Source organism: Platalea leucorodia (genome assembly GCF_965183815.1).
Source record: "Platalea leucorodia genome assembly, chromosome: 5".
Classification (NCBI taxonomy): Eukaryota; Metazoa; Chordata; class Aves; order Pelecaniformes; family Threskiornithidae; genus Platalea; species Platalea leucorodia.
Genome location: NC_138827.1, coordinates 5,148,326 through 5,161,146, shown reverse-complemented (window position 1 = coordinate 5,161,146; position 12,821 = coordinate 5,148,326). Strand labels below are relative to the sequence as shown.

The window sequence follows — 12,821 nt, the reverse complement described above, 5'->3', positions numbered from 1 at the left end:
CACCTGGGAGCCCACTGAGAGACCACTTTGTTCTGTCCAGTACTCCTGCGTTACAGGCACTATAAGCATACTCTCCTGAGATCACAACACAACGCACAAGCAAAGCACAGCAAGCCCAGGATCTCTCCAGGGACCCAAGGGTGCTGTGTGTCAACATCCCAGGGGAAGTATAGGGTGAATTCTCCAAAGGCATCATTAAGCATGGGGCCAGGAATCCAGCCTGAAGGACAGCCTGAAGGCCTCTCTGCAATGCAGCATTTTCCCCTTCAGAGCCAAGTACTAGCAAACTGCAGAAAACCCACAAGCGCTGCACATGTTCTTTCTGTTCCATTAAATCAGCTGCTTTTGCAAAATAAAATCTTTAAAAAACCAAGAGTGTGGTCATTCATTCATCACTGCTCTCTGGTGAGCTGCCTCCTTGCCTTGCCCTTGCAGCTACACAGGCTTCAGGCCAAACCCCAATCAAATGCAAAAGCCTGGAGAGCAAACAAGTACCCATCGTCTGCCCGCTCCCACATACGCTGGGAAAGCAGAAGAGTGGGATTCTTATGCAGTGCTCTAAAGCCCATCATTTGACCTGCCACTACAGGCACCCGCACCCCACCTCCCCCACGGCCCTTGCTCCGTGCCCTCAGGACCCCCCTCTGGAAGGCGAGCTGATACAAGCAGCCGCCCCAGCACAAGGCGGGGGACCTCAACAGCCAGCGCTGCAGGGATTCCCCGTCTGCTCTCCGGAAACGTGCCACGTCTACGGGAAGAGTGGCAGGAGAGCGAAACCGAAGCCACCAGAGCCGTTACAGTTCAGCAACAACCCAACCGGCTCGTGTTTGTGAGAGCTGACTTACTCCCGCCATGAAACAACAGCAGACGAGGTAAGATACCGAGGAGGATACAGTTCTCAGCACTGATGCTACAATAACACCATCAATTTGGCGACAGTGAATCATCATACAGGCTGGGAGAAATGAAAGCATTAACAGTACATGTCACTATTAAAAATGTAATTAAGGGCTTTTTAAAAATTTCACTCCACGCAAATGAGTTTGCCTCTGCTTCCAGCTTTCCAGAGCCATTATCTGGCATTACCGTCTCAGCAACTCCTCCATCCCCATGCTCGCCAGCGAGGGTTTTACACTCACTACTAGCAAGCACATTTTGTTCTCTGTTCTGGAGAAGGGCAAAGCGTTAAACTGAGAAAAACAAAATCTCGCCACGTTCAACAAGCCATAACATTTTCCTAGCACGATTGTTTATACCAACTTGAGAAGTGTTTCCAACAAACACAAGGAAGCAGGACTCGCCGTGCACGCGATGCAGAAAGCAGCAGCGAGCCTGTGCCTGGCGCCTTTGGCTGGGTGGCACGGGTGCGACAGCTTTCTCGTTGCGCCAGGCCACGCGTCTGCGGGCAGGAACGGCCGCTGAGGTCAGGGTGCGTGAGCTGGCTCTAACCTGTCCATCTCGGGTCCCGACGGCGTTGCAGTTGCGGTACAGGGTTCCAGCCACGGATGCTTTACCCGCAGACCGACCCAAGAAGGTGCCGTGGATGCTGCCAGGGAGCTGCCACCACCTGCAGTGACTGCCACCAGAGCCACCGCCATGCCTCTACGTGCCACACGAGGATGGCTCAAAAGGAAACGCTACCACCTACCAGCATCAGCATTTCCAGAGAACTCCAGGCTGCCGTGGTTAATTGTACAGTTTTGTACGTTTGTATGTAATCAGTTAAAAAGGAGAACTGGCTCTGCACAAGTGTTATCAAAACCCAAACCAAACCTTCTCTGCAGTCTTCAGAGCCACTCCTTTAAACAGACAAAGCCACACAGACAAAACACACCTTTAAAACCTGCATTTTAAACTGGCATTTCTTATACTGTATATCTGCCCACACCTGACAAGTCCAATTTCACAGCAATGCAGCTTTGCTGCAAGTTCCACTCATAAAACATGTCCATATGCCCACATTCACCTTAAACTCTTGCACAGATACTGAAATTTAAAATTTTCCAGATGCTAAGTGAAGAAGCTTTTGAACGCCACATGTATTTGACCTTATTTTTAGGCTAATGCTCACTATGGAAATGAAAACGCCACGCTAAGCGTTGTTATCTTACAAAAATAAATGGAAAGCTATGGGAAACAGGCATCCCATTTTATGGAAGACATTTTCATTGAAGTGTAACCTTACAGCTCCCCAAGCTTAGGGAAGAAAAAAATTTAATTCCTCAAATTAAATTTTTATGTTTAAAATCATATTAATCTGCAAAATAGGTGGCTGGTCCCAATGCTCAAAACCTTCACTAATCATCACAGCTTAGTGATGAACACAGAGGAACAGTCTATCTTGCCGAATCCAAACGGGCATACCATTTTATCCAAGTTCCTGAAATCCTAGCTTTCAGGCAGAACTGATTGAGGAGAAACAATCCTCTCTCATTTCCCAAGTAGATGCCTATACCGCACTGAGACAGTGAACAGATTGATGTCTCTATCACGTTCAGGTTTAACTGAGTAAAATACGTAGAAAAGAATCGTGTGGTAAACATAAGCCGTATCTCAAAACTCACGCTACGCAAACCAGAGTCATTGGAGTCCCTTGAGCCACAGCGATGGTTACAGAATGCTGCTGCAATAAGCAATTCCCATTAATAACGGGCAACATTTCTATTTCACTGTGAAATAAACTGAAATGAAAGGCATTATTAATTCGTCTTTCCAATGCTGCCTTGCATCAGAATTAAGACAGTACCATCACCCTCTAGCACTAAAAGCTGTTTCCAACAATTCAAATACATTCAGAGTAATTAAAGAACGCAATGTACTGAAACCTTCAGTACTTCAATAATAGCACTTTTTACTAACAGATTGAGGAAGAAACATCAGCTATTTTTCAATTTAAGTTCTGACACAGTACCTACATAAAAAACATTTAAAACAGTGGCCCAGTCCTGGTTCACTAGAAAAAAAATCCTGTTGGCTTCAAGGGAGCAGAATTGAGCCTAGAAAAGTTGCACAAAGCACATCCTTCAGTCCTACAAAATTCGTATGAACTAACCTTGCTAAAATGTTTCTGAAAGAGCAAGGAAAACAGTCTTTGAACACATAAATTACAGGCTCAAAGAGGAAAGGCATCATTTACCTGCTGTGGAGATGGAAGGAGGAGTGAAGGGCCATATTGAAAGCAAGGGAGATGTCAGTTAAATACCAGTAACAATTAAGAGCCAGGTCTGTTAATTAGAGGAAGAGGTCACCCAGGGAGGCAATGGATCCCCAGCACTTGAATTGTTAAGAGCACGTTGGGTAAAGCGTCTGCCAGAAAGGCACAGACGCCTTCCAGCAGCGGAGAGGGTAGAGGAGGCCCCCTCCAATCTTCTCATCTACAGTAAACTTAGGAGAGCTGCCATGCTGGAGAATGGCATGCAGCAGCACACCGCAGCATGGCATACGGAGACAGCTCCCCACTCGCACGAGCATTGAAGTGAAATGAAGTAACTAAAAATGAAGAGAAGCAGCCTGGTCCAGCAGGTAGGGCGCTAAGTTGAGACCTGGGAAGCCGGAGCTCAGGCTGAAGGTTGTACCTGAGCGGGCCAGAGCCCGTCTCCCCCTGCCCACGCAGCGGCTCTTTATCCTTTACCTGCTCCAGCCTTCCTGCGCAGGGGCGGTCTGAGGGCACGGCTGGGTGAGGGTGAGAGCAAGCAGAGAACTGGACACGCATCAGCAAAATAAATGTGCTGATAATACATCAAAAGTGTGGTTGCCCACAAACTTTTACAACCTTGGTGACTCGTTCAATAGTGTTTTTAAGATAGAGCGAGTGGGTGGAAGAAAGGGGAGGGTGGCATACCACATTCAGGGTACAATTACTCAAATATAGCTTACTGATGGCTCACAGTCAAAGCATTTTGAAAGCATACAGGATCGATATGCCAACCAACACAGCCCACGAGAGGGGACTCCTGTGAGAGGGGGCCTCTCACACAGACCACCAAAATCACAGCAGACGAAAAATGTTTTTCATAATGTGATAAAGGATTTCAGTATAGGAGACATATGGGAGTCTTAAATAGTCAAACAGAAAAACATCACTGGAGTATCTAAGAACTATAGCTGATTGGAGGGGGATTGAGGGTAGGAGCAGTTAGGTAACCCAGAATCAAGTACTGGGGTTTGGGCCCAGAGAGAACGATGTGTTGGGCCATAGGATAGGAACTGGGGAACACTTGAAAGGTTAGTTCACATTTTGTATAGGTAAACAAAGGGTAGCCCCAATGAAAAAGTTATCTCTAGGGTTTTAAAAGGGTTAATTTCACATAACTGAAGAAAATTTTACCAAACTAATTGGAAGAGAAAATGTAGAGGAAAAAAACAGGACTGAAAATAGACAGTTCTTTAAAAAGAATTCGTTAGAGGGCTGAGAATTCATGTTTCTGTGAGAGGGCTGTTTTAACTAAACCCTTGCCGATCAGTAACTGTATAGGTCAGACTAGATGTTCACAGTAACATTTTTAAATTGTGATATAAGAAATGTTATTTTTAAGTTATTCAGGAAATAAGGAGAAACTGTGCATTTGTATTAGATGAAAGGAAACAAAGATATTAAATAACATTTCCTTGGGCTCAACACAAGTCAGACCACTCAGCCCATTTGCATCCACCAGTCCTAAAAAGCTTTGGCTTGCCAATGCCCATCATGCAGCAACATTTCAGAAAACTGGAAGAAGGCCAATGTGCTCCTTCTCCAAGGACACATGCTACACGCACAAGCAGCAAAGACAGCTGGGGCAATGTGAGTAACTTTGGTAAGGCTTTTGTTGACTTATCACTGGACAACCACTCCAAACAACAAACAAGGATTATACAGCTTCAACACTGTAAACAATATGTAGACTAAAAACTGGTGATAGATCTAAAAGAGAGAATAAACATTGAGCAATCTTAATACACAACCTCAGAGATCAGTTTCAGCCCCCATTCTGGTCAACATCTCAATATAGAAACAAATACAAGATTGTCTATTAAACCTTGCAGATTAGCCAAGCAATAACTAACAAGGTGCAGCCACGGAGCATGCTCTGGATCCCTTGGCAGGCAGGGCCTATTCAGGTAAGATGTGCTGCAGTGCAACCAAATACAAAGTCGTACATCTAGGAACAAGGAATGCAAACACTGCTGTCGGGGATGCCAGACTGTACCTGGGACTGCACCAAACTCTGACGCTGCAAAGGATGCCGAGGTCAGAGCAGATAAGCAACTCAGCAAAAGACTAGAGACAAGAGGGCTAATGCGATTACGGGATATACAGAAAGAGAAACAGAGCAGGAGTCTGGAGGAGATTTTATCCCATATATTGAAAGTATGTGTACAGTGTATTTTTTAAAAATATTTAAATTCTACAGGACACTTAGAAAAGAGACTGGAAAAACTGTTCTAAACTGGAGAAAAAATTCTCAGTGAGGGACTTGAAAAGCTTAGTGTGTTTAGTTTATCAAAAGGTAGATTCAGATATGATGGTTCTCAGCGTGTTCAAGGCAAAAAAGTGAAGCTACTAATGAACCCTTTAACAGAGAAAGCTTCAGCTATAAACTGCTCAAAACTGAAGGTAGACAAATTCAAGGAAGTAATAAAGTATGACTTTTCTTAACAGTAAAGGTAATTAACCTTTAGTTTAATAATGGTACAAGCAGTGCAAAGTAAAAGTAGTGAATGTTCAGTGCTATAAATCTTTAAATTAAAACTGGATACTGCATAGATGATTTGCTTCAGGTAAATGCAAGTTTCTGGGTCTGGGTGAAACTGCACAGCTTATTCTAAGAGATTTGACAGGATCGTCTTCTGGTTTTTAACTCAACATATTTATAGTAATACAGGAAAATAATCTATCGCTGCCAGTAACATCTGCATAACTCCTCTTTGATGAGGTAAGGGTGACAGATTATAAACCATTCTGGTATCTGAAATGTCAAAAGCATTCAGTAATTAAGGCAAACCAAAGCTCCAGCCTTCCTCAGGCACCCAGATGACTTACTCAGAGATGTGTACAAAGATGTCGGGCCCTCCATCCGCAGGGGTAATGAAGCCATGGCCTTTGGAGCGACAGAAGCATTTACAGACGCCTTTGTAGATGGGACCCTCTGATGCTCTCACAGTTCTGCAAAAGAAAGCACAAAAAGAGGTTCATCGCTGAGCGTGGGTGTGACAGCTCCCAGGTGTGTCAGCCGGAGCACACTACGCAAACGGGCACAATGGTCCAAATACTCACTCCCGGTGAGTACACTCCTCTGTAACAACTGCTTAATACTCAGTTTCATACGCTGCACATGTTTTGCCTGTAGCCTTTTTAAGAGAGGTAAAGATGATGAAGGTGTTTGCTAGCATTAGAATCCATCAGCTGCCAGCTTGAATCTATCTGCTGTATCACCCTGCCAAGTTTTCTTTTAAACACTATACTAAATGTAAGCCTCTTACACCTTTCATGAGTTTGGGAGTACCAACGTGCACCTAGGTGTTGCATGCGCTTTCACAACTTCAACAGTAAGTGTGTGCATGCAGTATCGAGAGAATGCAGTGCATAAAGACATGTATAAATGTGTACATATGTAGGTATGTACATATTCACACACTCCTTCTGCATGCATGTCTACCATTATCCTGCCACACTAGGATCCAGTGAAGTCAATATTTCACCTCCAAATGACCCCAACAGGCTACGAAGCCCAACTGGTATGCATAATACCAAGACTCAAGACTGATCTCCTTCTTCACTGTCACGGGACCTGTATTTTAAAACAAGACAGATTTGAAGACAAACCTTTAGGATGACTTATGGCCATCAAGAAAAACGATCCTGAAAACTGTGTGATTAAATCCTCTTCCCCAACAAATATGCTGAGTTGAATCTCCAGGGATCCAAACTCACTCAAATAGTTCCATTAATGAAGCCAACTGGTTTAGACATCTTAACAGGGTTTACACAGAGGCGCTACTAGATCAGGACCTTCTCATGCCATGACTATCCAGTAGGTTGCTTCCGTGTTAGAAGAGGATTTTGGTGCAATTCTTCAAACTCCGTAAGTGATTGTGTTGCCATTTGGTTACATGCATCGTGGCAATTTTGACATCACTTTCCCAAACGTTTAAAGTTTATGGAAGCCTGAAGAAAATCACTAAAAAAATGTGGTAACAGCTCTGCTCCTTAAGTCAAACTAACACTAAAGAAATACAGTTGAAAGTGTTAAAGAAAGAAGAAATTTTCATTAAATCACTTCATTTCCAGCTCTATAAAGCTGTTGATGCACCTGACCCCACAAGTGCTTGTTACACAGAAAAGCACTCACTGCCCTACATAAGCCATTAAAGTTCTACTGCATCTTTCAAGGAGATAAAACACTGTGGGGGATAAGGCCCCACACTTGCAATGAACCAAAATTAAATAATCCTACTGAATAATAAGCCACTGCCTGTCACATTCATCTTTTCCATACAACTGTGGGACCAGAGCTCACCTAGAGCTCCTCTTGTTTAAAGAGGACACTAAAAAAATAATAATAAAAATTTAGAGCTATTTTGATTTTCATTTTTCAAACAAATACAGCAAGACTCCTACACTAATTAATGATTAAAGAACTGTGGAAGCCAAATAACAAATTCTTTAGTTTTGTAAGAACCAGACTAGGATTAACAGCTGAGAAGAATTACAAAGAGTTCATTATTAACACAGCACTGAGGCAAGCTAGCTTACAATTGCTTTTCAAGGGCAATCCCAATTATCAAGTCAGTTATGTTCCTTTTAGCAATCTACTTCCATTACAAAGTTTAGGGCATTTGAAGGCTTTGGGAACTGACAACATAGACATTTTTCTTCTGCTGCTGCTGCTGTTCTTTTTTGCCTCATTTTGAATACAGAAGTAATAATACAAAGCATCATTGAGACTGATGCTGTTTAAATCCGCATGGATAACTTGAAGAAAAGCACTGGGTAACACTGCAAGAAGCAAAAAGGAAAAAGCATGCCAGCTAGATTAAGCAGCACAAAATAGGCTAGCTGCGGGTTTGAGATCTTACTTCCAGTGTTTCACTTGGTATTGCCAGACCTCCCTTACACAGAAGTAATTGCCAGACTGTGGCAGAAGCGCAATGGATTGACCGCAGCTTCACGTCATACCCTCAGATCCTGATTCAAAAACCACTGTGATAAACAAAGAAGCCCACGTTGCCTTCTGCAGGTCCGCACCTCACTGGGAGGCCCATCGCAGGCACTGGGATTTTTTTGCAGTGGCCAAACCTTGCAACACCATCCTCTGCTGCTGTGCTGCAGAGGAGTCCCCTTCGGGCGGGGGGCTCCCAGGAGCCTGGCACGGCACTACGGAGCCACAGGAAAGCTCAGAGAAAGCCAGCTCTGCTGTAGGATCACTACCTGAAATAACTACAAATGGCAACAACCCCCATCTCATTTTATGGAAAGCCTCATAGAATCTTAGAGAATCAGAGATCAGGGTTCATATCTTGAAAAGCAACATATTCTTTTACAGGTCTATTTGAGCAATATTAAGATGGAGATATGAAAGCTGAATAGGAAAAGGAAATAAGCCCTCTTAAAAGTGACAGGGTCATGGACCGTCCCTAAAATGTAACCTGGCTGATTGCAGCACAGGTGTCGGGACTGAAAGAACTAAAACCTCCAGTGAGGTCTGGTCCAGTGCTTCAGGGGTGGTGAGAAGAGAGGTTGTGCCAAAGGAGAAACACCACCAGGAACTGGTCCCAAGAGCCACAACCCAGTGTCTGAAGTGAAGCAAAGCTTCAGACAAGAAACTGTTTTGAAAAATCTCAGTGTATTTTCCCCTCCCTGTAAAACCTTGGTCTTAAAGAAAAGACTTTGAACATCCTTTACACAAACAAAGCATTGAAAAACTACAGGCAATTTGGACTAAAAGTCTAGTGGCATCAGAATTTATTGGAGAAGAGATAACAGTAAAACACGAAAGCATCTTCCAGATACAACCGTCCCCCCAGCTCCCTTCACCTCAGCAGAGGGCCAATCATTCTGCCCAAAGGCAAGCGTTTGGTTGTGTCTATGAAACACAGGCTTCCCAGTACTCACGCTGAAAACGTCCTGGTCCGTCGGGTGGGCAGCGGACTGGGGATGAGGTACCCTCTCATGGGCGACGGGGAGCGATCTCTCACCCTGCGGTTTTCAGGCAGATGGAGAGAACTGGGGGAGGGTGCAGAGGTGGGGGACTGCTGCGAGGCAGATGAAGTAGGCTCAGAAGACATTCCTGATGTCTGAGAAAAACCTAGAGAGACGAAGAGATCTGACTTAGCCCAAAATGGGAATTGTCTTAAAAGTCACAAATTCTTCAGCTGATGATTTTGTAAGAATATGACTCACTTCCTGCAGACGTACACACGGACACAATTGCACCAAAAGCTCCTGCTCACTGTGTCAGTGAGTTCATTTTTTTTAAAGTTTATTTCTTTTTAAATCTCACAGCTTTTGTAAGCTCTACTAGGAAGCACCACTGAACACAGATTACTCAACAACTACCACGTATTTGCTTACTCCTGCCTCGCTCACAGGCAGCGGCTCCTGAGGCAGAGCTCAGCCCCAGCACTAGGTATTGGGGTGCCCCACGCGGCTCCCAGACAGATGGGGTTAGACCACTGACAGCACAGAGGAGCCTCCTGCATCTGCACACAAACAAACGTTACGAGGAAGAAACGCTAGAAGAAATGCTGAAATAAAGGCTGCACCTCCACTGCTGGAGGTTAGGTTTGCTGTGCAATCACCGATACCAACTTCATTGCTGCTGCTTAGCTATTAGCACAGCTCTGTCAGCCCGTGACACCTTCGGCTTGACTGCAAGAAGAAAATCATACAAGTGCTCCTTAATTCAGAGTCAGACAGTTAATTTTCTCTGCCAAGGACAGGAACACAGACAAAGCCAGGAGGCAGTGGCTGGCTGTGGGGAGGTAGGCCCTCCAGGCTGCAGAGATCTGGCAGAGCCAGCAGTCCCCTTTGCTAGGTCTGAGTCTGCCACAATCTGCCAGCAACTAGGAAGCCAGCAGTCCACATCTGCATTCAGACCCCCAGCAGCCCACGTCAGATTTGCTCTTATTCACGTCCTACAGCAGAGGAAGGAGAAGGTCCCTTTCTCAGCATACCACCAGCAATATACATCTCGTCAGACAACAAACAAAACTCACGGAACCCATGGAAAGAGAAGGACTGATAACAAACAGCAGCACTTCTACATACACGAATGCATGGCTTACAGGTGCAGCAGTGACAGAAAGAAGATGAATCAGTCAGCACTACTCTGGTATTACTGTGCAAGTCCCTGTCCGCACTGGAAGGGGAATAAGCTGTATGAAAATAACCAATAACCCACCACACTCTTACTTAAAAAAATCTAAAATTATCTGGATATCTGGATGAGTTAGCAAGAAGTGTGGCGATTTGGGTCAAGAAAATATCACGAAGGCAAGAAAAGCTGACTTTAAGGCCCATAGTTTCATTGAACTGAAATCTCATATCCATTATGCACCCTCCTTTCGACACCCACACTCCCTAGCCCATGAATTATGGAGTGGATCCTTCACATGACATTTGAGAGATGCAGCCTTCTTGTCAATGACAAATTCCCATTATTTCTTCCTGAAAGTGAGAACTAAAATTAAAAAGGCCTCTTAAGAATGAAGTCACCGGGGAACAAAGGCTTTTGTGTTTAATTGCTCAGGGTGCTGAGAAGGTAGAAGTGGATAGTCATGTTCCCTCGTGTACCAGCTTGAGCTTTCCATGCTGTTCTCAAGAGCAACAACTCAGCTGAAAACAAAACTACAGCTTTACAGATGGTGTTTCAAATATGGATGGTGTTTGCCACCCACGAGCTAATGCCCTGCCCAGTGTCATGGCACAGCGTTCAGCTGAGACTGAGATGGTAACACCAAAGGGACAGGATTTTCCAAACTTCCTCCTCCTCCAAAGAGGCCTGCTGTGCTGGCTGGTACTGAGGAAAGTCTCCTCGGATCGAAAGACCTCTCCTTTGAGTGCATTGCTTTCAAGGAATTCATGTTTGACATAGCAGGACTATAATAAGTCACAGGAAAAATAGGAGCAAACAATTAAAACCTCATTGTGATAACTCAGCACACATGGTCTGGCCTTTGCACGAGTGAAAACACAGCTTTCAGAATCGCACACTTTCTCTCCTAATCTGAATATAAACCAGCTTGTCAGGTGACAAGCAAAACGCAGAGCTATTCATCCATCCACAGCAATACAGTAGGGCCAACCACAAAGTACTGCCCGTCCCCTTCCTCAAACAAGGGTAGAGAGGCAGGAGAATTTTCCCTTCTTTCTTTAAAACACAGATGAACCACAGAAATATTTACAAAGAAGGCTAAATGGAGTTAGAAGTGTGCTAATGTATGTTATTGTTCCCATTTATGTTATTTTTGTGCCCTCTGCTCTGTAAACATAAAATAAAACAGTGATGTAGAACATTCAGTGCCATTCCACTGTACAAATACCCTTTTTGTTCTTTGCCCACGGCCAAAGCAGATGAATGGCCTCAACTCTCATAATTTCTATTACACAAGTCCTAAATTGTGATCAGAGCTCGGTGAGAGCTGATACACAAATGCACGCAGCTGGAGGCAGCCAGGAGCAGCTATGCTCGACTTCACACCCGCTGCAGCAAGCAAGTACAGCACAGAAGAGGAGGGGATGCAAGCGAGCAGCAATAGGAAGCCTGTGGCTACGCTACAGCTCAGCAACATTCTGTATTGGCATGTATGTTGTATCACTGCATGTGCAAGTGCACCGGCACATCTGTTTGCCTCTTGGGCTTCTCCGGCAATTGTAAAAATCGGACACAATGAAAAGGCTTGGACGCTGAATTACCAAGTTTTACCATGCGCACTGCATACAGTGGGATGACAGCAGCTCCTGCCTCCTGCAAACCTCCTCTCGGCTTCCTCGGTGCAGAAGATCACTTCATCTGAACCTTTTTGAAGACAGAGGTGGAGTTTAGCTGTTTCCATTTGTTCTGGTGTGGCCACTGTCTTGACGTTGTTCATACTGGGATTAACTCATTTCCATTGGCAGCGTTCTCGAAGGAGCAGAAACGCTACCCCCACTCGCACGCACAGCTGGAGGCACTCCGAGGCTGGGCAGTGTTTGCGCAGGAAGCCTACAGCAAACACTCAAACCGAAACCCCACGCCCCCAGCCCTCCCAGCCTTCCTCTACGCACAAGTTTAGCCTTCCAAATGCAGTTATTGGTAGTCTTCAAAGATGTTTTTCAGATGTCACCTGGGTTCTGAACTGACCCTCTGCAAATCAAGAATCACCCTTGGGACTCAGACAGCTGCCTACCAGCCCATCCTCAGCAGCCACGAATGCCTTCCCCTCTTTGTGACTAGCTGAACAAACCTACTTTCTTACATCTCCCACCCTTTTTCCATTAGTTTTCCTCTGTCCCTCCAGTCCAGCCACCACTCTCCACTTTCTCATGGCAAGGAGGCCATCGCACGAACCCCTGATAGCACTGACGGAGCGCCCTGCCCCAGCTCCCCACGAGCATCCCGCTTGCTGTGCCTTGTGAAGGCAGCCAGGACTTCACAGCAGCAAATCATAGCTACAAAAAGCCCAGCACCGTGAGATACCAGCTACAACAGAGATGAGGGACAATACAGACACCATCTCTCTTCTGCTTGAGCCAGGAAAATATTTGCCTTTGGGTATTTAGAGAATAAATGTAACATGATGCAAGGTGGTGGTATTTTCAGGCTCTTTAGGAAACTCCAACCACATGCCACCTTACCCTT

General features: G+C 45.0%; 1 protein-coding gene across 2 annotated transcripts in view; it reads right to left on the bottom strand.

The window, feature by feature from the left end:
- CARHSP1 (calcium regulated heat stable protein 1) overlaps positions 1–12,821 on the bottom strand; it is a 39,319-nt gene that overhangs the window by 10,479 nt on the left and 16,019 nt on the right. The window contains exons 1-3 of one of the 2 annotated variants that reach the window (XM_082312139.1): positions 11,897–11,973; positions 9,095–9,287; positions 6,023–6,145 (exon numbers count right to left, since the gene is read on the bottom strand). In XM_082312139.1, coding sequence (XP_082168265.1) covers positions 6,023–6,145; positions 9,095–9,287; positions 11,897–11,909 — 329 coding nt within the window. In that variant the 5' untranslated portion in view covers positions 11,910–11,973. Of the gene's footprint in view, positions 1–6,022; positions 6,146–9,094; positions 9,288–11,896; positions 11,974–12,821 lie in introns of those variants that run through there. The other variant, XM_082312140.1, reaches the window with a different exon arrangement.